The 26,824-nt window shown below is 35.0% G+C and overlaps 2 protein-coding genes across 9 annotated transcripts in view; one reads left to right on the top strand and one right to left on the bottom strand.

Moving 5' to 3' along the window:
• The window catches only part of DYNC2H1 (dynein cytoplasmic 2 heavy chain 1), a 379,694-nt gene extending 353,222 nt beyond the window's left edge, over window positions 1-26,472 (bottom strand). For 6 of the 8 annotated variants that reach the window (XR_010946253.1, XM_067750851.1, XM_067750854.1 and 3 more), the window contains exons 1-12: window positions 26,114-26,472; window positions 21,222-21,392; window positions 20,653-20,788; window positions 13,424-13,542; window positions 12,282-12,426; window positions 11,297-11,529; window positions 8,827-8,961; window positions 8,608-8,721; window positions 8,379-8,490; window positions 7,920-8,044; window positions 6,742-6,917; window positions 4,221-4,416 (exon numbers count right to left, since the gene is read on the bottom strand). Coding sequence is in view for 7 of the 8 variants with exons in the window: in XM_067750851.1 (XP_067606952.1) it covers window positions 4,221-4,416; window positions 6,742-6,917; window positions 7,920-8,044; window positions 8,379-8,490; window positions 8,608-8,721; window positions 8,827-8,961; window positions 11,297-11,529; window positions 12,282-12,426; window positions 13,424-13,542; window positions 20,653-20,788; window positions 21,222-21,392; window positions 26,114-26,308 (1,857 nt within the window). In the remaining variant the exon portion in view is untranslated. The remainder of the gene's footprint in view (window positions 1-4,220; window positions 4,417-6,741; window positions 6,918-7,919; window positions 8,045-8,378; window positions 8,491-8,607; window positions 8,722-8,826; window positions 8,962-11,296; window positions 11,530-12,281; window positions 12,427-13,423; window positions 13,543-20,652; window positions 20,789-21,221; window positions 21,393-26,113) is intronic. The other 2 variants (XM_067750849.1, XM_067750850.1) reach the window with 1 other exon arrangement.
• A 47-nt stretch (window positions 26,473-26,519) lies between these two features.
• DCUN1D5 (defective in cullin neddylation 1 domain containing 5) overlaps window positions 26,520-26,824 on the top strand; it is a 51,636-nt gene continuing 51,331 nt past the window's right edge. Inside the window, exon 1 of the mRNA XM_067750856.1 lies at window positions 26,520-26,597. The gene's annotated coding sequence lies outside the window, so the exon portion shown is untranslated. The remainder of the gene's footprint in view (window positions 26,598-26,824) is intronic.

Raw genomic sequence — 26,824 nt, 5'->3', positions numbered from 1 at the left:
AATCGACAGTAACACATTCATAGTAGGGGACTTAAACACCCCACTTTCATCAATGGACAGATCATCCAAAATGAAAATAAATAAGGAAAGACAAGCTTTAAATGATGCATTAAACAAGATGGACTTAATTGATATTTATAGGACATTCTATCCAAAAACCTCAGAATACACATTTTTCTCAAGTGTTCATGGAACATTCTCCAGGATAGACCATATCTTGGGTCACAAATTAAGTCTTGGTAAATTTAAGAAAATTGAAATTGTATCAAGTATCATTTCCGACCACAACGCTATGAGACCAGATATTAATTACAGGAAAAGATCTGTAAAAAATACAAACACATGGAGGCTAAACAATACACTACTTAATAACGACGTGATCACTGAAGAAATCAAAGAGGAAATAAAAAGATACCTAGAAACAAATGACAATGGAGACATGACGACCCAAAACCTATGGGATACAGCAAAAGCAGTTCTAAAAGGGAAGTTTACAGCAATACAACCCTACCTTAAGAAACAGGAAACATCTCAAATAAATAACCTAACCTTGCACCTAAAGCAATTAGAGAAAGAAGAACAAAAAAAAACCCAAAGTTAGCAGAAGGAAAGAAATCATAAAGATTAGATCAGAAATAAATGAAAAAGAAATGAAGGAAACAATAGCAAAGATCAATAAAACTAAAAGTTGGTTCTTTGAGAAGATAAACAAAACAGATAAACCATTAGCCAGACTCATCAAGAAAAAAAGGGAGAAGACTCAAATCAATAGAATTAGAAATGAAAAAGAAGAAGTTTCAACTGACACTGCAGAAATACAAAACATCATGAGAGATTACTACAAGCAACTCTACGCCAATAAAGTGGACAACCTGGAAGAAATGGACAAATTCTTAGAAATGCACAACCTGCCAAGAGTGACTCAGGAAGAAATAGAAAATATGAACAGACCAATCACAAGCACTGAAATTGAAACTGTGATTAAAAATCTTCCAACAAACAAAAGCCTAGGACCAGACGGCTTCACAGGCGAATTCTATCAAACATTTAGAGAAGAGCTAACACCTATCCGTCTCAAACTCTACCAAAATATAGCAGAGAGAGGAACACTCCCAAACTCATTCTATGAGGCCACCATCACCCTGATACAAAAACCAGACAAGGATGTCACAAAGAGAGAAAATTACAGGTCAGTATCACTGATGAACATAGATGCAAAAATCCTCAACAAAATACTAGCAAACAGAATCCAACAGCCCATTAAAAGGATCATACACCATGACCAAGTGGGGTTTATTCCAGGAATGTAAGGATTCTTCAATATTCTCAAATCAATCAACGTGATACACCATATTAACAAATTGAAGGAGAAAAACCATATGTTCATCTCAACAGATGCAGAGAAAGCTTTTGACAAAATTCAACACCAATTTATGGTAAAAACCCTCCAGAAAGTAGGCATAGAGGGAACTTTCCTCCACATAATAAAGGCCATATATGACAAGCCCACTGCCAACATCATCGTCAATGGTGAAAAACTGAAAGCATTTCCACTAAGATCAGGAACAAGACAAGGTTGCCCACTCTCACCACTCTTATTGAACATAGTTTTGAAAGTTTTAGCCACAGCAATCAGTGAAAAAAAGGAAATGAATCCAAACCGGAAAATAAGAAGTAAAGTTGTCACTGTTTGCAGATGACATGATACTATACATAGAGAATCCTAAATATGCTACCAGGAAAGTACTAGAGCTAATCAATGAATTTGGTAAAGTAGCAGGATACAAAATTAATGCACAGAAATCTCATGCATTCCTATACACTAATGATGAAAAATCTGAAAGTGAAATCAAGAAAACACTCCCATTTACCATTGCAACAAAAAGAATAAAATATCTAGGAATAAACCTACCTACGGAGACAAAAGACCTGTATGCAGAAAATTATAAAACACTGATGAAAGAAATTAAAGATGATACAAATAGATGGAGAGATATACCATGTTCTTGGATTAGAAGAATCAACATTGTGAAAATGACTCTACTACCCAAAGCAATCTACAGATTCAATGCAATCCCTATCAAATTACCAATGGTATTTTTCACAGAACTAGAACAAAAAATTTCACAATTTGTATGGAAACACAAAAGACCCCGAATAGCCAAAGCAATCTTGAGAACGAAACACGGGGCTGGAGGAATCAGGCTCCCTGACTTCAGACTATACTACAAAGCTACAGTAATCAAGACAGTATGTACTGGCACAGAAACAGAAAGATAGATCAATGGAACAGGATTGAAAGCACAGAGATAAACCCACGCACATATGGTCACCTTATCTTTGATAAAGGAGGCAGGAATGTACAGTGGAGAAAGGACAGCCTCTTGAATAAGTGGTGCTGGGAAAAGTGGACAGGTACATTTAAAAGTATGAGATTAGATCACTCCCTAACACCATACACAAAAATAAGCTCAAAATGGATTAAAGACCTAAATGTAAGGCCAGAAACTATCAAACTCTTAGAGGAAAACATAGGCAGAACACTCTATGACATAAATCACAGCAAGATCCTTTTTGACCCATCTCCTAGAGAAATGGAAATAAAAACAAAAATAAACAAATGGGACCGAATGAAACTTCAAAGCTTTTGCACAGCAAAGGAAACCATAAACAAGACCAAAAGACAACCCTCAGAATGGAGAAAATATTTGCAAATGAAGCAACTGACAAAGGATTAATCTCCAAAATTTACAGGCAGCTCATGCAGCTCAATAACAAAAAAACAAACAACCCAATTCAAAAATGGGCTGAAGACCTAAATAGACATTTCTCCAAAGAAGATATACAGACTGCCAACAAACACATGAAAGAATGCTCAACATCATTAATCATTAGAGAAATGCAAATCAAAACTACAATGAGATATCATCTCACACCAGTCAGAATGGCCATCATCAAAAAATCTAGAAAGAATAAATGCTGGAGAGGGTGTGGAGAAAAGGGAACACTCTTGCACTGCTGGTGGGAATGTGTATTGGTACAGCCACTATGGAGAACAGTATGGAGGTTCCTTAAAAAACTACAAATAGAACTACCATATGACCCAGCAATCCCACTACTGGGCATATACCCTGAGAAAACCATAATTCAAAAAGAGTCATGTACCAAAATGTTCATTGTAGCTCTATTTACAATAGCCTGGAGGTGGAAACAACTTAAGTGTCCATCATCGGATGAATGGATAAAGAAGATGTGGCACATATATACAATGGAATATTACTCAGCCATAAAAAGAAACGAAATTGAGCTATTTGTAAAGAGGTGGATGGACCTAAAGTCTGTCATACAGAGCGAAGTAAGTCAGAAAGAGAAAGACAAATACCGTATGCTAACACATATGTATGGAATTTTAGAAAAAAGAAAATGTCATGAAGAATCTAGGGGTAAGACAGGAATAAAGACACAGACCTACTAGAGAATGGACTTGAGGATATGGGGAGGGGGAAGGGTAAGCTGTGACAAAATGAGAGAGTGGCATGGACATATATACACTACCAAACGTAAAATAGGTAGCTAGTGGGAAGCAGCTGCATAGCACAGGCAGATCATCTCTGTGCTTTGTGACCACCTAGAGGGGTGGGATAGGGAGGGTGGGAGGGAGGGAGACGCAAGAGGGAAGAGATATGGGAGCATATGTATAACTGATTCACTCTGTTGTAAAGCAGAAACTAACACACCATTGTAAAGCAATTATACTCTAATAAAGATGTAAAAAAAGAAAAATGGTTTTAAACAGGTAAATGATTTGATGGCAGTGTGCTTCAGGTAGACCAAGGAAATGAACACAAACAAAGACCAGTCCATCAGCTCAGTAATTTTTTAAGAATATGCCCCTAGAAGGCAGACAGAGGCCCTTAATTAGAAAGCCCTTTAAGATCTAGTAACATAAAAGAAGAATAAAAGAGAAAATAATATTCTATTTTTCTAAATGACTTTAGAATGAAAAGCAGTAACAGTAATCCCTCAAATCAATAAAAGTCCCATATAGAGGATTACAAAGTAAATTTTGTAATGCAGTCATTTAGCAAACCGTAACTTCACAAGACTTAATTGTGCTATTCTAGTAGCCTAACAAAATCAAAAGCAGAAAGCAAAGCCCTTAAAATACTCTAATGTAATGAACTCAGAATAGCCATGTTTTCAAAAATATCATTTCTTACTTGTTTCAGAATAATTGCTTGCTTGCAGAATTTCTGTGCAATGTTTGCAACTTGCTGTATTTTTGCAGGAATAACAAAGCCAAGTGCAGAAAGCTGACGAACTTCTCTCTGAAGAATCACCAACCGATCTGAATAATGCACTTTTAATGATCCATCATTAGGATCCAACTCCATAATGTGACTATTAGCCTCAATACTACAATACAAAATAAATAACTTTTTAAATTTCATGTTCTCACTCTTTTGACGAAAAACATAATTTTATACTTACAGAGAAGTTGTAAAAACTATTAACTGAAAGTAAAAATAAGATTTTAATTATAGTTTTCAAGTTATATTTTTTTCACACAGTATTTCACAATTCAGACCTTGATAGCAAACTACAATATCCAAAATATACCATCATATCGATATTTCAACCAAGCAGCTTTTGAAGTCAGAAAAATCAATCTCTTAACCTTCAGCTAAGACTCAAAATAGACATCAAATCCATCATAAAGAGAAAAGGCTTTTATTCATTTTCTAAAAGGTATCTTAGATTTTTAGTCAGCCTACTTGGTTCTTTAATACTCCCATTAAAGGACCAATAATAAATAACATCAAAATACTAGGAGTAGAGATATTCAAATGTTTCATTCGTCTCCTCTTCCTTTCACTATGTAAAGACTGTCTTTTCTTTGTGTTTCTTCTAAAAGCCACAATAGCAAATTTTACATCGGGGCACTCAAGTCTCCATGGACTGTGAAAATGCTGTGGGAAATTAAAAGCATTATGTTTTCATGACCCTTCTTTCAAGATCATGTATATTATATAATGCTTTCTTTCAAATCACTTTCACAATTAGGAGAACTTGCAGGTTTTAGAAAGTAAGTTACTGAAAAGCAAAGAACAAATCTATTCAGCCTACTTAATAATGCATAAAACAAAGCATAATAAAAAGCAGATACTTTAAAATGTCTTAAAATAATAATTTAGCCCAAACTGTCCTATAAGAACATAAAGCCTATCAGAAAATTGTAACAGTGACACTTTTTGCCTTTATTTGAAACCAATATTCACAATTAGTTTCTACATACCAGCATATCCTGAAATGTGTTCCAAAACACTCTTGATTCTATGCAACAATGATGGGTTTTACCCCAAAAAAAGTGAGAGTCAGAAGTTTCATCACCAAATGAGAAAAAAATAGGTTGAATAAAGTTAAACAGCTTTTTTGACTGCAGATCTCAGTCCTTTCGGTACTCTGTCTTACACAGTGGATCTCCACCAGAGCCGTAGTGATAAACGTGCCAATTCTCCAAAATTAATTGACTATAGAACTCTTTACTTTTTTGCGGGGGGGGGGGGCGGGGGGGCGGTGGATCATCTCTAGTATTTTAGGTTCAGGGTAGAAAGGGAAAGAGTTAAATGACATAAAGTTATAATCATTATGCCTTATCACCTTTGGTTCTTTCATTCTTCTTCCAAAACCAAAATGCAAGATAAAAGAAAAAAAATTATTCATTCAGTTTAGGAAGCTACCACTTTTGGCCTAATTATTCATTGCAGCAGTATAGGGAAAACAAACAGAATTTCATATTATGGCCAAAGTTACTTTTAAAAAGTAACAAGTTTCTAAAAACTAAAACATGGCAAGTTTCTAAAACTACAGACAATAATATAATGGGGAAAGTTGACCTGAACAAATAAACAATGGTTTTTCTAGGCCATTCATTTTAAATACCCATTGGAATAATTAGGTTAACCTATTAAATTACATTCAATATAGCTTAATAAATATTTACCAAATCCTTATTATGCTGGACAACATGAAGAAATATTCTTCATCTCAAGGAGCTTAAAAATAACAAAATTTTAGTTTACAATATGTACGGGGGGTATATAATATTAATGTAAAAAGGTAGGAAAACATATGTATGCCAGTAACAAAAAAACATGGGAGCATGAAAGCCTAATTCCAAAATAAGAATCTGCAGTTCTGGGGAATAGATATGAGAAGCCAAAGGAAGGCAGTCAAAGTTTCCAACCTTAATGACTTAAAAGTTGATCATCAAAACCTAAACTGGCTTCCCTGGTGGCACAGTGGTTGAGAGTCCACCTGCCAATGCAGAAGCCACAACAGTGAGAGGCCTGCATACCGCAAAAACAAAAACCTAAACAAGGGCTTCCCAGGTGGCGCAGTGGTTGAGAGTCCACCTGCCGATGCAGGGGACGTGGGTTCGTGCCCCGGTCCGGGAGGATCCCACATGCCGTGGGGCAGCTGGGCCCATGGGCCATGGTCGCTGAGCCTGCGCGTCCGGGGCCTGTGCTCCGCAGTGGGAGAGGCCACAACGGTGAAAGGCCCGCGTACCTCAAAAAAAAAAAAAAAAAACCTAAAGAAAAAAAAAATTCTAAAAGCATCAGCAAGTTTGGAGAAAGGAGAGAGGAGTAGAGATGATTAATTACACCTTGTCATTTGGATTAATAACACAAGAAAAAAGATTCTTGTGTAGATTTCACTGTTTAGTATACTTATACTTACCACAAACCGGATTTGGAATCAGACAAGCCAGATTGAATATCCCTGGACCAATCATCAAATTGTTCTTGTTCATATAGTTTAAACTGGTCTAAGAGATCTTCAGCACTTCGATGGAAAGATCGAAATCCTGACAAGTCAGATAAAAGAGCCTCTGCAATCTTGATAGTATCATCTGCCTTAAAAAGCCAAATTACAAGAATATTTATTATTTAAATTCTAACAAAATTAGCATAAAATCAGCTCTCTTCTCTGTTCTGTGATTCAGAAATTATTTTCCCATTCATCTGTAAACAGTAAAATAGAAGATTTGCCAGTGAATTTAAAAATATCAACCCCTGCTTTACTTCTGAATTATACAACCTCAGAATAGCAAAACACAGAAGATAACACATACAAGGCATAATTTACAATAAGGGAAATTCAGGTGAAACTCCAAGAATTCAGCAATACTCCTAAATATGTTATGCAATAATTTGAGCCCTTTATTAAATGCTGTGTTTAACAGCTCAAACAATAATTAGGCCAGTTTGGATGCCAATTAAAGAGAAATGCCTTTCCTCCACAAGTATACGAAGATTGTCGCAACTTGGAAAGCTGACTAACAAAGTTAGGCAGAATATTACAGAAAAAAATCAAAATATAAACTTGAATAAATAGAACTCTCAAACATGCTAGCCTTTATAACACTCTATATTTGCTTGCTCTTAATCATACATTAAAACCAATTAATATTTATTACATGAGTCGAATGCAAGATAGTGTACCACATACTAATTAGTAAGCACATAAGATTCTTAGATCAACTTTGATAATATTAAAATAATAGTCCTTTAATTCTATAAATTGCTGCCACAACCTTAGGCAATACCATAATTACCTTTCACCATTCTGTTAACTTCCTTTCAACGTAGGATGATGTATTTACATAAACATACTTGCAGATAGACTTTGTACGTACCAAAATTCTACAGATACACTTCAAAGAATTAAAAAATCCTTTGAAATTTATATATTTTTCACTTTTTCAGAGTTCTACATTTTCACATGAAAATTAGATGAAAATGCAAGGAAAACAGAGAATGTCTTCTTAATGTTTTCACTACAGTTCTAGAGTGTCTTCTACATTAATTTAGCACATTTTACAATTAGTATTCTTCAACATTTATTAAAACTAATACCTTCATTTCCAACTGACGAACCCAAACTATATTATTGACAACTTCTGAAAGGTTTTTGCCAGAAAGTGGTCCAGATGCATCACCAGGAATTCCACGGCATCGGTTTTCAAAATCTAATCGAAAGTCTATAAAATTTAAATCAAATAAATGATTACACACATTCAGCAAAGATTTCCTAAATGCCTTCCATGTACCAAACACTATCAAATATTGTGAATAGAAAAATAGTAACAGTTGGTCCTTTACCCTTAGGGACCTCACCACACATCAAGTGAGAGAAAGAAAATAACCAGTTAATTCAAGAAACCTGTCATTTATTACAGAAATAGTAAATTAACCTTCAACATACAGATGTCATAAAATATAATATCTTAAACCTAAGTGGTATAAAACAAAGGAAAAAGCAATCTACAAAAATATTTTTTCAAGCAAACACTATAATCTCTGATACACTTTTACCTTTAACTGAGTCCATAAGTCTCGCCAATAAAGTTTCTCTTTCTAGCATCAATTCTTTGCTTATGGTTGGACGCTTCACCAACTCTTTATATTTCAGAAATGCTTGAAGAAGCTAATATGAAACAAATAAGTATATGTTCATCCCAAGTGAATCGACTAGGTAAAAACATGAGTATCTCCTCAAATAGCTTAAGGGAAATATTAGAAGTTAAATATTTCAATATTTTACCTGCTGTGGACTATCCTGAATTTCTGAAATATAATTTTTTAATTTTCCTGCTATTTTTTGTTCCACAGGCGCAATAATTTTTTCATATTGAGACACTGCAGCTTTCCATAAAGGCTAAACAAATTAACAACATTGTTAGACTTTAATATTTTTAAAATCGGCCTTTAAAAAGAACAACACAAACAGGAAATTATATAGACAAACACATATATATTCAACCTCAGTATATGGATTATATTGCACAGGATTCAGGCCAGTAAAAGGTTCAAATACTCGAGCCAAGCATATGATTTTCTCATCACTGGCAGGTGAAAAATAGAGAAGTTTCTCACGAATTGTTCTAAGAGCCAAGACCTAAAACATAAAATATTAAAACAACAAATTTATTTAAATCAATACATCAGCACAAATAGTCTAAAATCTAAAGATATTGGGCAAGAATTTCTTTAACCTAGATTCTCTGAAATGAACAACAAATCTGAACTGTAATCTTGGTAATTACTACTCATCAATAATCAAAGTGATACTCAAAGACATACTGTATCATTACACTATTATCAATCAGTGTGCTCAAATCTAGTTAACATATATAAAATCTAAGTATTTTTAAACTATGTTTAAAGCTCATTTAGGTAAAGTTTTAGAGTTTCTCCTTACTATAGTAAAAATTTCTGATTTCCATTATTCTGCCTTAAATTGCACTTCTAATAATGAAACAATGTTAACAACTCCATTATGTATAATCTATTAACAGCTGGAAAACAATTTATTTCATTTTGTATTTAAAATTTCTACCAACCATCAAAAGGTAATCAAAAAGGCTAAGTAAAAATGCTATAATCTTCCATTTGAGTTGAAAATATCAGAACAAACTTATGATTTATTTTTCTCTTGATAAAAACAAAAGTACCAATTTAACAATGCTGTCTACTGAGACAGCCTAAAAGCATTGATAATTAAATAATATTTACCACTTCCTCAACCAGATTGTTGTTGCTAAATACCATTTTCCACTGATAAGGACAAGGACCTTTGGAGAAATGACTAATTCCAGGTATGAAACAGAAAATGTAGATGGGCCAGTACATTTTGAGGGGCCAGAATGTAAGGAAGTTATCAAAGAAATACTGGATGCATGTCAAAAATGACACAGAGCCAGTGTAAAGGGGTACTCACTGTCCAACGATGGTACAATTTGAATATAGTAATAATAACTATGATAAAAACTACATTGGGTTGAAACTCATAAAATATAAAAAATCATAGGTTCATAATGATACTATTAAAAAAGCATTTCATTGATTGCCTATGGAACTTACTGATACTAACTTATTGTTCATTGTACTAAAATGATAAATAAAAACTAATTGTCTATACTACCATTCCTATACAAACTATGTTTCAGGGTCGCTAAAAAACTGATGAAGACAAGTTCTTCCAACATCACTTAATAAATGCAAAAAGAACAACAGAATTAGAAAATCATCATTTTCCAACTCCTCATGATAAATCATTCAGAAAAAGCTGATGAAGAACGTTATAACAGATGGATCAGGCTAATCATACATGAACCCACAGATCAAACTTAACTCATGAAAGTGGGAAAACCAGACATTACCTGCCTCCTCTAATGTATAAGAACTATATAGTACTGCCTGTGAAGCAACCTGGTTCAAGTAAACCAACATTTAGTAACTAAAAAAATTTCTGAGACAATCAGGAAACTTGAATATTGATTAGATACATAATGATATTAAGAAATTACTGTCATTTTGTTGGGGGTGATATTGGTATTATGATTGTGTTTTAAGGGTAAAAGTATAAGATTTCTTGGATTGGCTTTAAAAATACTCCAGCAAAAAAACGGAAAGCAGGGGAGACAAAGATGGAACAGGAACTGAACATTGTCAGTGGCTGCTGAAACTGAGTGATGGATACACTGACATCCACTATACTATGTTACTTTTGTGTATGTTTGAAATTTCTCATAATGAAAAGGTTTAAAAACACAACAACAGGAATTCCCTGTTGGTCCAGTGGTTTCACTGCCTGGGCCTAGGTTCAGTCCCTAGTCTGGGAACTAAGATACCCCAAACTGGACAGCATGGCCAAAAAAAAAAAAAAAAAAAAATACAACAACAAAAAATCCCCAAGAAAAATGGTTCCCTTAAGCCCAAAGGGAAAAAGTCACTCTGCAATCTTCACATATTCTCATTTTGCCTGCCCCTTCAAGCTAAACATCTAAGTTCTATACTGAAACTCATAATTTATATAAATCAAACAGCTGTTTCAAATATTTCCACTGAGTACTCCCTGAAAAGCTGTCTCCGCTTGTAAAAATTTCAATAGCCAAGAGAAAGTCTGAGAGCTTCCATACCTAGACAAGTGGGTTGACTGTCTTTTTACAACAAAGAAGAACAAAATAAAAGTTCACAACTTACAAACTGAATAGCCACAAACCAAAAAAAAAAGAAAGGAAGTGGAAACCAGCACTTAGTACCCACTGGGCACCTGGTACTGTACCACACAACTTCATAAGTCATCTCATATGAACTTTACCTCTTATTCTCTCCCAAAAGTTTAAACAAGTTCTATCAGATGTGTAGGTCTTATTAATTATAAAACACATTCTCAAACAAGTGAGGACCTACTTCACACTTAAAACAAAGATCCAAATAATCAAATATACCTCTTCAAGGCGTTTGCCAAGTTTGTCAAGTGTTTCAGGAAAATATTTTTCATTTTTCCACAGATGAGGTACATAGCGCTGCCACACCTGACCTGTTAGATGACTACAGGCAATAACCCACTGTTCACAAATTGAAATCCCAGCTTTCATATTTTCCTTCACAAGATAATAAGGATCTTCCCATAGGTTCAAAGTTCCCAACTTTTTCTGAACAAATCTTCCAAAGGAGCCACCTAATAACACGTAAAACAAACATTTTAATGAACATATCTTTTTACCAAATAATTATGAAACATATGCTTTTTACAAAATTAAAATAATACACAAATTAGCAAACCAAGGATCTATGAAATACCACATCCACATCTTTAGACGGGCACTGTTAATAACAAATATTTTTTAAAAACACACATACACACACATATTTGTATTTCTGCATCTTTCAATATATCACACATTTCTTTGAAGTATAGAAATATATACACATTTTTTTTAAAGGCTGCAGAGCCCACAGTATGGACATAGCATTACATAACCAATTCTCAATTGCTATTTGTTCCTAGTCTCATTTTACAAACAATGCTGTAATAAATATCCTTTTACATACACATTTATGTACTTGTCTAACATTTTCTTAGGATAACAATGAGAAAGGTGTATTCTGGGTCAAAAAGTATACATATTTTTAATGTCAACAGATAACCCAATGTATATTAAACTTTCCAGTTCATTACAAAGTAAAGTCTAAATTAATACATAGGGACGAAAAATCTATGTTAATTTAGTTATATTATAGTCAAAGAATCTGACACTATGAGTTAAATTAACCAACTATGTACAAATATCTACTTAAATAATCCTATATGATTTGCTCTAAGAGTTACTTTAAGCAACAATTACTGTATTCAGGAACATTTTAGGAAAAAACAGAAAACAAAATAAGTCAGGCTTCCAAAATTGCAAAAGTTTATTTCTTTACTAGTACCTATAATATCTAAGAGATGTAACATTCGTGACTCAGGATAATGATCATGTTCTGTCTGTCTCCACACATCATCTACAACATCCCGAGTTGTCTCCACCAAGTCAACCACTTCCAGTAAGGACAGACCATCCAAGTTATAAAACTCCTAAAACCAAAATGCATTCATTTTTAAACATAATCATATTTGTACCTTGGGCAATATAGTCAAAATGTTCTCAGACTTTTTCAAACGCTACATCTCTAATATCTGCCATATTATTTTCTCCTCTTCTTCTATCATATGATATATTACTTCTTTAAGCAAATACCCTGTAAGTTCCTTCACAAACATAAATTTCATGAAAGCCAGAAGGAAAAATAAGAATTACATAAACTCTATAAATTTATTTTTACCCTTGGCCTAATTTCTTTTAAATTTGGGACATTTCTTTTATTTACCTAATAGAAATGGCCTTAACACCATATGTACACTACCCATTTCACCTCACATATCTTTATTGATTCATTTCCTGGGTTTCACAATGTTACCAATAATACAAACATAGTACATGGTATATCACTGCTAGGAAAAAAGTTTTAAACCATTTCAAACACTTCATTCAAATGATATTAATGAAATAGAAATAATACTGGGAATGAATAAAAAATTACTAAATATTTATTTTGAAAAGAATAGATTTTGTAAAAAACACTCAAAATGGTCACTTATTTAAACTCTACATAGATACACCAAGGAATAATCAATCTAATAAGTATCAAACTAAGACTTTTTATATTTCAGATTCCTCCAAAATGCTAATTTGAATAAAGTAAACAATTTTTCCAAAGGACATATTACCTCCACAGGATAAACCTCTGTTAGTAGTAGGTTTCTGTTTTTTTCCTATCTACCTGCAGGAAAGTAATTATGTTTTTGAGAAAAATATTTTCTAGAGATTAGAATTTAACTTTTTTAAAAGTTTGGACTTCTAAGTTGCACTCAGTTTAAATACATATCTTAAGTAAACCCTGCTACATCTGAAGAATATATTTTGTCCAGAACCATCAAGTAATGATTTTAAAACAGAGATAAATCTAGTAAAAATTGAATGCTAAAGTACTTCTATCAAAACCTGATATATAACTATGTATGAATCACGTACTCTTGCAACTGTTTCAAATAATTCTTTAAAATAACTGGCTCTTTCTTTACTAATCTGTTTACTTCCACGATGAGCTTGTTCTATCCAAAACTGGAACTCATCACTTGGTGTAAGAATACCTGAAAAGTGAGAAGGAAAAATCAGAAATATCAACTGTTATCATGCTGATCATTTTGAAATGTAAAGAAATATTGAAACACTATATTGTGCACCAGGAACTAACATAGTTTTGTAAGTCAATTACACTTCAAAATCTCACAAACAAATAAACTCATAGAAAAAGAGATCAGATTGCTGGTTAACAGAGGTGGGGGTGGGGAGAGGGGGAATTGGATGAAGGTGCTCAAAAGGAACAAACTACTAGTTATAAGATAAATGAGTACCAAAGATATAATGTACAACATGATAAATATAATTAATACTGCTTTATGTTATATATGAAAGTTCTTAAGAGAATAAATGTTGAGATTTCTCCTCATAAAGAAAAAATTTTTGTTTCTATTTCTTTAATTTTGTATCTATATGACATAATAGATGTTCACTAAACTTACTGTGAATATCATTTCATGATGTATATGAGTCAAATCATTATACTGTACACTTTAAACTTACACAGGGCTGTATGTCAATTATCTCAATAAAACTAGAAGAAGAAAGAAAGGAAGGAAGGAAGGAAGGAAGAAAAAAAAAGAACAGAATCATTTGAAAATGAAAAGCCAGCAAGTCACTGGTTTCATTTGCTGATTTTGCACATTTCTGTATTCTTAAGGATGCACAGAAAATAATTTTTACAATTTCTATGAACAAAAACAAACTACAAAAACAACCCCAAAACAATTAACAAAATGGCAGTCAGTACACACTTATCAATAATTACTTTAAGTTGGCTGAATGGATACAAAAACAAAACCCATATATATGTTGCCTGCTAGAGACCTGCTTCAGATCTAAAGCCACACTCAGATTGAAAGGGGATGGGAAAACCTATTCCATGCAAATGGCAATCAAAAAGCAACACTTACATCAGATAAAAAAAGACTTTAAAGACTATCACACATGATGTTGTGGTACAAACTTTCTGTATGGCTTTTCTTATAGTCCAATTAATTACTAAAAAGCGTCCCTACAAGGACAAATAAAAACACTGCAAAAGGAATACTTGATGTCTTTTAACTTTTTTGGGTTTTTTTGCGGTATGCGGCCTCTCACTGTTGTGGCCTCTACTGTTGCAGAGCACAGGCTCTGGACACGCAGGCTCAGTGGCCATGGCTCACAGGCCCAGCCGCTCTGCAGCATGTGGGATCCTCCCAGACCAGGGCACAAAGCTATGTCTCCTGCATTGGCAGGCGGACTCTCAACCACTGCACCACCAGGGAAGCCCCCTTTTAACTTTTTATTTTAAAAAAATATTAAAACACTGATTTTAACTCTTATTTATGTGGAAAATTATCTCTATAAGAAAATCTGAGTTGGAATAAAGTAAATTTGCCTAATTACAGTCAAAAAAAAAAAAGACTTTCACAAATGATAAAGAAGGATATTACATACTGATCAAGGGATCAATCTAAGAAGATATAACACAATGTAAGTATATATCCACCAAACATAGGAGCACCTAATACATAAAGCAAATATTAATAGACATAAAGGGAGAAACTGACAGTAATAAGTTCATAGTAGGGAACTTTAACATCCCACTTACATCAATGGACAGATCATCCAGACAGAAAATCAATAAGGAAACAACGGCCTTAAACAACACATTAGATGAAATAAACTTTATATATATATATAGAACATTCCATCCACAAGCAGCAGAATATACATTTATTTCAAATGCAGAATATACATTTATTTCAAATGCACATCTCCAGGACAGATCACATGCTAGGCCACAAAAATAAGATGCAGCAAATTTAAAGAAAAGTGAAATCATATCAAGCATCTTTTCTGACCACAATGCTCTAAGACTGGAAATCAACTAGAAGGAAAAAACTGCAAAAAACACACAAATATGTAGAGACTAAATAACATGCTACAATCAATGGATCACAGAGGAAAAATCAAAAAATACCTAAAGAAAAATGAAAATAAAAACACAACAATCTAAAATCTACATGATGCAGCAAAAGCAGTTCTAAGAGGCAAGTTTATAGCAATACAAGCCTACTTCATGAAATAAGAAAAATCTCAAATAAACAACTTAAACTTACACCTAAAGGAACTAGAAAAAAGAAGAACAAGCAAAACCAAAAGTTAGCAGAAAGCAATAAATCATAAAGATCAGAGCAGAAATAAATGAAACAGAGACTAAAAAAAAAGAAAAAATAGAAAAGATCAATGAAACTAAGAGCTGGTTCTTTAAAAAATTAAACGTCACTGACAAACTTTGCCACACTCATCAAGAAAATAAGAGAGAGGGCCCAAATCAATAAAAAGAAGTTACAGCTGACACCACAGATATAGAAAGGATCATAAGATATTATTAAGAAAAATTATACACCGATAAAATGAACAACCTATAAGAAAAGGACAAAATCCCTAGAAATGTACAGTTTCCCAAGACTGAACAAGGAAGAAATAGAAAATATGAGTAGACCAATTACCAGTAATGAAATTGAATCATTTCATTACTAGTAATTGTAAAAAATAACTCCAAAAAACAGAAGTCCAGAACTAGATGGCTTCGGATCACATGGTTTGGTGAATTCTACCAAATATGTAGAGAAGGGTTAACACCTATTATACTCAAATTATTCCCAAAAACTGCAGAGGAAGATATGCTTCCATACTCATTTTCCAAAGCCAGCATCTCCCTAAAATCAGAACCAGACAAAGATATCACACACACACACAAAAAAAGAAAATTACAGGCCAATATCACTGATGAATATAGATGCAAAATTCCTCAACAAAATATTAGCAAACCAAATTCAACAATACATTAAAAGGTTCATATACCACAATCAAGTGGGTTTTATCACAGGGATGCAAGGATGATTCAAATCCAAAAATCAATCAATGTGATATACCACATTAACAAACTGAATAAAAATCATATGACCATCTCAATAGATACAGAAAAAATTTGATAAAAGTCAGCATCCATTTATGATTAAAAACTCTCAACAACAAAGTGGATATAGAGGGAACATACATCAACATAATAACATATATGATAAGCCCACAGCTAACATCATACTCAATGGTGAAAAGCTGAAAGCAGCTCCTCTAACATCAGGAACAAGACAAGGATGGCCACTCTCACCACTTTTATTCAACACAGTATTAGAGGTCCTAGCCACAGCAATCAGATAAGAAAAAAAATAAAAGGAATCCAAATTGGAAAGGAAGAAGCAAAACTGTTACTGTTTGCAGGTGACATGATACTATACATAGAAAATCCTCAAGATGCCACAAAAAAACTACTAGAGCTCATCAATGAATTTGGTAAAATTTCAGGATACAAAATTAATACACAGAAATCTGTTGTATTTCTATACACTAACAACAAACTATCAGAAAGAGAAATTAAAAAAACAATCCCATTTATAATCACATCGAAAAGAATAAAATACCTAGGAATAAAACTACCTGACGAGGTAAAAAGACTGTATGCAGAAAAGTATAACATTGATGGAAAAATTGAAGACAACACAAACAAATGGAAAGATATACCACGTTCATGGATTGGAAGAATTAATAATGTTATAATGAGCATACTATCCAAGGCAATCCATAGATTCAATGCAATCCCTAACAAAATACCAATGGCATTTTTCACAGAATTAGGAAAAATGATCCTAAAGTTTGTCTGGAAACATAAAAAAAAACCCCAAATAACCAAAACAATCTTGAGAAAGAACACAGCTGGAGTTATCATGCTCCCTGATTTCAAACTATACTGCAAAGCTACAGTCATCAAAACAGTATGGTACTAGCACAAATACAGATACATATATCAATGGAAAGAACAGTGACCCCAGAAATGAACTCACACCTATGGCAATTAATCTATGACAAAGGAAGCAAGAATATACAAAGGGGAAAAGACAGCCTCTTCAGTAAATGGTGTTGGAAAAGCTGGACCTACATGCAAAAGAATTAAACTGGACTTTTCTCTCCCATCATACACAAAATTAAGTTCAAAATGGATTAAAGACTTAAATGTAAGACCTGAAACCATAACTTCTAGAAGAAAACATAGGGAGTACGCTCTATGACACTGGTCTAAGTAATATTTTCTTGGATCTGGCTTCTCAGGCAAGGGAAACAAAAGTAAAAATAAACAGATGGGACTACATAAAATTAAAAAGCTTTTGCACAGCTATGGAAACTATCAACAAAATGAAAAGGCCACCTACTGAATGGGAGAAGGTATTTGCAAACAATATATCAGATAAGGGGTTAATATCTATAATATATAAAGAATTCATATAACTCTGTATCAAAAAAAAACAACCCAATTAAAAAATAGGCAGAGGATCTGAATAAACATTTCTCCAAAGGACACATACAGATGGTCAACAGGCACATGAAAAATGCTCAACATCACTAATCATCAGCAAAATACAAATCAACCACAATGAGATACCACCTCACACTGTCAATGACTGTTATCAAAAAGGCAACAAATAACAAGTGTTGGTGAGGATGTGCAACCGTCATGCACTGTTGGTGGGAAGGTAAAGTAAAGCAGCCACTATGGAAAACAGTAGGCAGATTACTCAAAAAATTAAAAATAGAACTACCATATGATCCAGCAATTACACTTCTGGGCATTTATCTTAAAAAAACAAAAACACTAATTAAAAAAGATATATGCTCTTCTATGTTCACAGCAGCATTATTTACAGTAGCCAAGATATGGAAGAAACCTAAGTGTCCATCAACAGATGAATAGATAAAGATGATGTGGGGTGTATATATATATATACATATGTATATGTATGTGTGTGTGTGTGTGTGTGTGTGGTGTGTACATATATATATATATATATATATATATATATATATATATATAATGGAATATTACTCAGCCGTAAAAAAGAATGAAATCTTGCCATTTGTGACAACATGGATGGACCTAGATGACATTATGCTAAGTTAAATAAGTCAGGCTGAGAAAGACAAATGCTGTATAATCTCACTTATATGTGGAATCTAAGAAACAAAACAAATGAACAAATAAAACAAAAGCAGAGTTATAGAGATCTGGCACCACCAGGAGCCAAACCCAGCTTGTGGTTGGAGTGAGGCACAAGCTGTAGGGCCACCATGTGCTCACCAGTGCCCAGCCACCATGCCCAGCTTCCACTACAAGTTCCTGAAGAAGTCCAAGCAACAGCTGCTGTGCCCACTGTGCAGGAGAAATATTTGGAAAAAAAAAAAAAAAGCAGAATTACAGATATAGAGAACCCCCCTTACCAGAGGGAAGGGGGGTGGGGGAGGAAAGAAATGGGTGAGGGAGATTAAGATTTATTTTGTAACTGCCAGTTACAAAATAAAGGAGTCACTGGTATCAAATGTATACTGTGGGGAATACAGTCAAGAACTATGCAATATCTTTCTATGGTGACACACTGTAACTAGACTCATCATGGTGATCATTTTGAAATGTACAGAAATACCAAATCACTATGTTGTGTAACAGGAACTAACATACTGTTGTAGGTCAATTATACGTCAAAAACAAACAAACAAACAAACAAAAATAAATCAGACTTGTAGTTACCAGAGGTGGGGGATGGGAGGAAGGGGAATTGTATGAGGTGGTCAAAAGGTACAACTTCCAAAAGATAAATAAGTAGTAGGGATGTAATATACAACATGATAAATATAATTAGCACTGCTGTATGTTATATATGAAAGTTAAGAGAGTAAATCCTAAGTGTTCTCATCACAAGAAAAGAAGACTTTTTTTCTATTCCTTTAATTTTTTATCCATATGAGGTGATGGATGTTCACTAAACTTATTGTGATAATCATTGCTTGATGTATTTAACTCAAATCTCTATGCTACACACCTTAAACTTATACAGTGCTGTATGTCAATTATATCTCAGTAAAACTGGAAGAAAAAATAAGCAAGTTAAAATAGTTTTATTTTTCCCAATGAAATACGCAACCTCTAGCTGCTTAATCCCATGCTGGAAGTAAATTCACTATTCTTTCTGGTTGTATGAGATTCAAAAAACATCTATTTTACTATTCAAAGTATAAAACTACAACTAATATTTTAAACTAATGATTTGTGTATGTCAGGCATTTCATCTTAATTGTTCTTATGAAATAATTTATCTATAGCCACAAAATTACAATTAGCTTCAGGAAAAAAATACATTTTAAAATAAAAGTCATTGGCTTATTATCTTCACAAATATACAATTAGCATCAATCCTCATTATTCACAGATTCTGGATTTATGAAGTCACCTACTTGTTAACATTTATATGTATCCAAAGTCAATACAATACTCTCAATGTTTTTGTGGTCATTTGCAGACATGCACAGAGCTGTGAAAAATGTGAGTTGCCCAACGCATATGTTCCCAGCTAAGGATGAACAAAGCAACACTGCTTTCTTATTTTCTATCACCTACTGTAAACAAATGTCTTTTCTGTAGTCTATGTAATGCCATGTTTTTCACATTTTTGTGCTTTTGTTGGTGATTTTGCTGTTTAAAATGGCCCCCAAGCATGGTTGTGAAGTGCTGTCTAGTGTTCCTAGCACAAGAACACTGTGAAGTCCCTTACAGAGAAAATACTTGTGTTAGATGAGCTTCATTCAGGCAAGAGTTGCAGTGCTGTTGCCCTTAAGCTCAATGACAATTCATCAACAATATATATTAAATAACGTGTCCAAACCAAATGCACCTAAAACAAGGTTATGTGTTGAGCAGTTGGTGAAAATCTCATGACCAGAGGCTCACGGGACCCTAGGAGCAATGCTTCAGTATTCGCTAACTGAGTGTTCACAGTGACTTTATAGAACAGAACTACTGCAAATAATGAGATCAACTATACTTTCTATTTCCATGAACTGCACATTACTAAAGATCACATCTTCCTCTTCTCCAAATCCATATGTAAATCTATTTATTTAAAAGCAGTTCAAGCTCAGAGAAGATCCAAAGTGTGGGAAGAAATCTTTGCAGAAGTATATTAATTTACTAATGTATTAATAAGGCAATTGTTTTGATTTTCTTTGACAAAACTATGGGTAAATACCTCGTGTGTCATCTTCCTTAAATTTCAGTTTTGATAAGTTAGTATCTGATCTTCGTAGAACTATACCCAAGCCTGCTTCTAGTTCACTCAAAAGATTCTGAAGTTTGGGATCAAGGTTTCTGCTCCATTCCTGATCCTAAATAAAAACAGACAAGAGCATACAATGTTCAAAATCTTGCCAATCAAACTGGTTTCCTAAAACACTTTCAAAAGAACTAAGTCCAAATATATCTGTTTCACTCAAAGCCTGACACTACCTCCATCTCATAAGGGAGGGAAAAAAGTCCTTTCAACAGTTAAAACTTTATAAAGATCATTTACTACAGCAATTTAAGAGCTGATGTAGATTGCATTTTATATCTTTCTCCAATTTCTCTATTTGCCAATAAAGGCTACATTAAAATTTTTTTAATTACAAAGAAAAAATATTTTAACTTAAAAACTAAAATACTAATGATATTACCAGTAAATAAAATAATAAATATTTACTTTTGTGTGTATGAAAGCATTTACCCAAATACTTAGGCTAAAAACAACAACCACCATACAAGCTACTTTAATTTACTCACCTTTAACAACATTGGCGCAAATACTTGCCGTACTGCTTGGTAAAGGGAATTTATAGGTGATTCTAACATAGATGAAACAAGAATGTTTTTATGTAGATTCTGATCAGTAATTACTTCAGGTCGCAGCTTGAAAAACACCAGCACTTTATCTTTTGTGTCGGCAAAATCAATCTAAAGTGATAAACAAATGATTTTTAATGTTATTTTCATAAAGTTAATACTTGAAAATTTATATATTTCCCTAAAATGTTATATTACTGTAATTTTACCCCTTGGAAAAACTATACTTTAGAAATAATTATAGTATATTACAACCAATTCTTAAAAAAACCTGGGTTTTAAAAATGTATCCCCGCTTATATGTGATTGTATCATAAAGCTACTTTGATAAATGGTTTATAAACAAAAAGCACTATATGAATATTGTTAACATCCACTCCAGACAGATTCAGTAATACTACAGATCAAAGCTGTGTGCCCCAGGTACACACTGGTGAGTAGTATACTTCTTCACTCCAGAAACTCTATAACAAGGATGCTAATTACCCTCTTACATGAAACTAAGTTCAATATAAACTCAGAACTACCAAAACAAACTTAGGTTGTCCATCTCCTAAAATCATCTTTATGTGAACAAACATTTTTTCCTTAAAGTATTTGAGATCAAACTTTTTACTAAATTGTCATATAACGAGATTATCACCTCACACTGGTCAGAATGGTTATCATCAAAAAATCTACAAACAGGGCTTCCCTGGTGGCGCAGTGGTTGAGAGTCCACCTGCCGATGCAGGGGACGCGGGCTTGTGCCCTGGTCTGGGAAGATCCCACATGCCGCGGAGCGGCTAGACTGGTGAGCCATGGCCGCTGAGCCTGCGTGTCCGGAGCCTGTGCTCCGCAACGAGAGAGGCCACAACAGTGAGAGGCCCGCGTACCGCAAAAAAAAAAAAAAAATCTACAAACAATAAATGCTAGAGAGGGTGTGGAGAAAAGAGAACCCTCTGGCACTGTTGGTGGGAATGTAAATTGATACAGCCACTAAGGAGAACAGTATGGAGGTTCCTTAAAAAACTAAAAATAGAACTACCATGTGACCCAGCAATCTCACTACTGGGCATATACCCTGAGAAAACCATAATTCAAAAGGACACATGTACCCCAATGTTCACTGCAGCACTATTTACAATAGCCAGGACAAGGAAACAACCTAAATGTCCAACGACAGATGAATGGATAAAGAAGATGTGGTACATATAAACAATGGAATATTACTCAGCCATAAAAAGAAACGAAATTGGATCATTTGTAGAGATGTGGATGGACCTAGAGTCTGTCATACAGAGTGAAGTAAGCCAGAAAGAGAAAAACAAATATCGTATATTAACACATATATGTGGAATCTAAAAAAATGGTACAGACGAACCTATTTGCAGGGCAGGAAAAGAGACGTAGACTTAGAGAACAGACATGTGGACACGGGGTGGAGGGGGAGGGTGGGACAAACTGGGAGATTAGGGTTGACATATACACTACCATGTGTAAAATAGCTAGTAGGAACATGCTATAAAGCACAGGAAGCTCAGATCGGTGCTCTTCGACACCTAGATGGGTGGGATAGAGGGGGTGCGATGGTGGAAGGGAGGTCCAAGAGGGAGGGGATATAGGTATACATATAGCTGATTCACTTCCTTGCACAGCAGAAACTAACACAACATTGTAAAGCAACTATACTCCAATAAAAAAAAAAGGGTGAGTGAGCTTTTGTGCTACTTTTCTTTTATCCTAACCATTGTATTTTTTTAGCCACTAGGAAGGAATTGGCATTTACTCAGTATTGCTGCTTTTCTCAAACTCTCATTTTCACGCATTAGAATTCTATTGCTAGCATGATCATTTTATTCCAATTACAAGCGAGAATAACAAGCTGCAGATAAGTAGATTTGAAACATTCATTCCTTAGTAATTAAATAGACCATACCCTTAAATTTCCCTCCTCCCACCTATCTGAAGAAAGAATATTCAGAAAATACTTTTTTTTTTTTTTTTGTGCGGTACACGGGCCTCTCACTGTTGTGGCCTCTCCCGTTGCGGAGCGCAGGCTCCGGACGCGCAGGCTCAACGGCCATGGCTCACGGGCCCAGCCGCTCCGCAGCATATGGGATCTTCCCGGACTAGGGCACGAACCCATGTCCCCTGCATCAGCAGGCGGACTCTCAACCACTGCCCCACCAGGGAAGCCCCAGAAAATACATCTTTTAACATCATACTTTGAAAACAGTATCTATAGTCACTGTCCAAGCCATCCTGGGGCATTCATCAGGACAATGAGCTTTGCCCTAGCCAAAGTCAGAGTTAAAGCAAAGGATAAGTTGGCTACAGCTGCTCATCATTCCCTGAGTAAAGAAAAACTGAGAATGAGCACTCCTAGCCACATCTCCTCCAAGTTTCCCTATCATTGGCAACTGCTATTTCCTCTTAACTGACTATAATTTGATAATTATTAAGGTGTAAAGTTGGTTCTTTTTTGAGGTTGCAAAATACCTCTATCACCTACTGGGATCGATCAGGGATCAGCATACCACAACTTTCTGCCTGTTTTGTACAGGCCACAAGCTAAAAATTATTTCCACACTTTCTGAAAAACCGAAAGAATAATAATATTTCATGATATGAAATTCAAGTATCAGTGTCCATAAATAAAGTGGAATGCAGCCACACTCATTCATTCACATATTGTCATGGCTGCTTTCTCATGGCAATGGCAGAGCTGGAGTTGTGACAGAGACCTTATGACCTGCAAAGCCCAAAATATTTATTATCTGGCCCATTATAGAAAAAATTTGCCAACCTCTATTCTACAGCATAAAACAGATCATACCTCTCTCTTGCTTAAGATTACCAACGACTTCCTATTTCAACCTAAATGGTGTACAAGGTCCTAAATGATCAGCCCATACTGTAACTTTCACATTCTTTGGTTATTCATTAAACTTCAGCAATGACTCTGGATTTTTTTTTTCCAGCTCCTTAAAACCAAGATAAGACCCAGCTCAAGGCCTTGGTACTTATCATTTCTTTTCCTTAGAAAACTCTTCCTCTAAATCTGCCTACAAGTCATCATTTAAATCTCACTTCTAAAGTCACTAATTCAGACAGGTATTCTCTCCCTCTTTATTTTAATGCACTTCCCCTCCCCATGCCCATCACTACTTTAACATTACTCTATTTTTATTAACAGCACTTATCAATACCCAAAATTATGTTACATTATATACCTGTGTGCATGTGTTTAGCCCATTTTTGTCCATTTGAATGTTACTCCTTGGAGATAAAGCCTGACATGTTCATAACTTTATCCCCAGCACCCAGGACAATGCCAGACCCATAGTAGGTACTCAGTAATTGTTAATTTCTTCAATCATGCTGATTCTTAGATATCTAAAGTACAACTTAAGATATAACAAAACATTTTCAAATATGACTAAAAATCTGTAGTGTGATGTATGACTAAAGATAAAATATACTGTTGGACTCTACTAGCTTAACTAAAAGTTATAGTTTCCATTTTCTTTTTTTGTTTGTTTTGGTTTGGTTTGGTTTGGTTTTTGGCCACACGGCTTGTGGGATCTTAACTTCCCATTACAATCTATCTAAACTTTCGGTGGCATTTACAACTGTGTGCCCTGATTTTATAACTTGTTGAGTATATGTCAATCTAGGCCACTGCAGTAAGGCTCTAGAAGACAGACACAGGGGGTCATGTTCTGAATTATATTAACCTATTAGAGAAGTGGAGTAGTTAATGCTTAGGGTGTAACCTTTGTGCCTTACTTTCCTCAGCCACAAAATGGAAATCAAAAGTTTCTATCTTATAGTGTTGTTGTGACTATTAAATAAGCCAAAACACACAAAGTACTTAGAACAGCACCTGACAGAGAGTAAAGGGAAAATAAACGTTAGCTATGATTATCTATGCTTTTTACATCTTTGTAAACTCACCAAACCTAGCAAAGTGCCTTGCATATATTGAGTTCAAAATACATCGATTGAATAGAATTGAGTGAAATCCAAGACCAAAAATTCATAATAGGGTGAATGATACAATCATCCTACAAAAAACGCATTCAGTGCTTGCTGTGCATCAAATATTCTGTTAGACCTAGGGACACCCGTGAACACAAGAGGAAAAGGTTTAATATATGACTATCAGTTGTTAATTTTCCTCCATTTACTGAGCAGGGCCTCAGTGTTAGACAGGGGTAATGTGTGAGGCAATTTTTTTTCTATGTATTATTCTGAATGTGTGTGTGTATGTGTGTGTGTGTGTGTGTGTGTGTATCTCCTGGTTGCAAATGCAACCATTTCTTAAACAATCTTGCCAGTGGAGGCAGCAGTAAATAATAATGAATAAATCAATACATCATATGTGGCACAACAAAAAGAATTTAAACTTCCTGCCTTATCATTTCTTAAAAGATTTGAATTCCTAACTATTCTTTCCCTAGAGTAAATTTAAACTCGTATATAATCCAAAAAAGATACACTAGGATTTGCCTCGAAGAACCTCAACAGGGTGGAGAAAGAAAAAATGTTTAAATAAATAAGGTAAATATTTTATTTTTAACTATAACCTATCTGTAGTATAAAAAAAAAAACTAGAAAGACTAGAATTGTTCTCTTCAGGTGCGTGGACTGGGAACCTCCTTTGGTCAGGGGGGATCCAAGCTTGGAAACTACACGCTGAAGCACGAGGCCAGCGCAGCTCATCAAGCGGGGACAACACTGGGCCCTCTAGGATGATCCAAGCAGGAAGGCAGAAACGGACCCGACATCCTTCTGGCTGAGCCCGGGGACGTAAAGGTAGGTCAGGGCAGGGGTGCAGGGAAGCATACCACATTGGAAAAGGAAATTCCGACGTCGGATCGCTGCACTCTGAGGAGCATCTGGTTCCCGTCGTCCAAGAAGTTGTTGATTTCAGGACTGTTGTACAGCAGCGGCTGGTCCCAAGATTCCGACACCAGTCCAAAGTAATTCTGAGTAGTAGTGAAGATGAAAAGCTTCCGAACGTCCCCGGTTCCGCCCGCCATGATTCTAGAGAAGGGGAAAGAGGAGGGAGGGCGGCAAAGAGGGAAGGAGGAAAAAAACAGTCGGCACAGAAGTAAAGAGAAGATGAGAACTCGGCCCAAATCCGGAGCTCGCCTGCGGGCCTTCAGAGCTCCGCGGTTGCCACGGGCAGTCGCTATGGCGACGGAGCACTACGGCGGCGTGCGGTGGGCGTTACCATCTCGGGCACGCGCACGCAAAGCTCTCGGAGAGGATCGATCATCTAGGAGCTCCTTAGCTGCTCGCCGCGGTCCTCGATTGCAAAGGATTCAGGCAAGTTTGTGTCAGGTCGCAAAATCTGCCTTTAATGCTTTCTACTGACTTCTTATAACGCATAATTAGAAGAGATACCTCTAGTCTTCAAGTGCAGCAGTATGACAAGGATTTAGGATGGCTGGGGTTCTAGTGCTCCCTCTTCCCCTTCACTCGTTAGCAAACCACTGTCAACGTCAAGTTCCACATCTGTAAAATAGGGAAATACTATCTGGGTTATAATGAGG

This window comes from Pseudorca crassidens, chromosome 9 (assembly GCF_039906515.1).
Source record: "Pseudorca crassidens isolate mPseCra1 chromosome 9, mPseCra1.hap1, whole genome shotgun sequence".
In the NCBI taxonomy this organism is placed as follows: Eukaryota; Metazoa; Chordata; class Mammalia; order Artiodactyla; family Delphinidae; genus Pseudorca; species Pseudorca crassidens.
The sequence above is the reverse complement of the archived record's forward strand: the minus strand, read 5'-3'. Positions and strand labels throughout refer to the sequence as shown.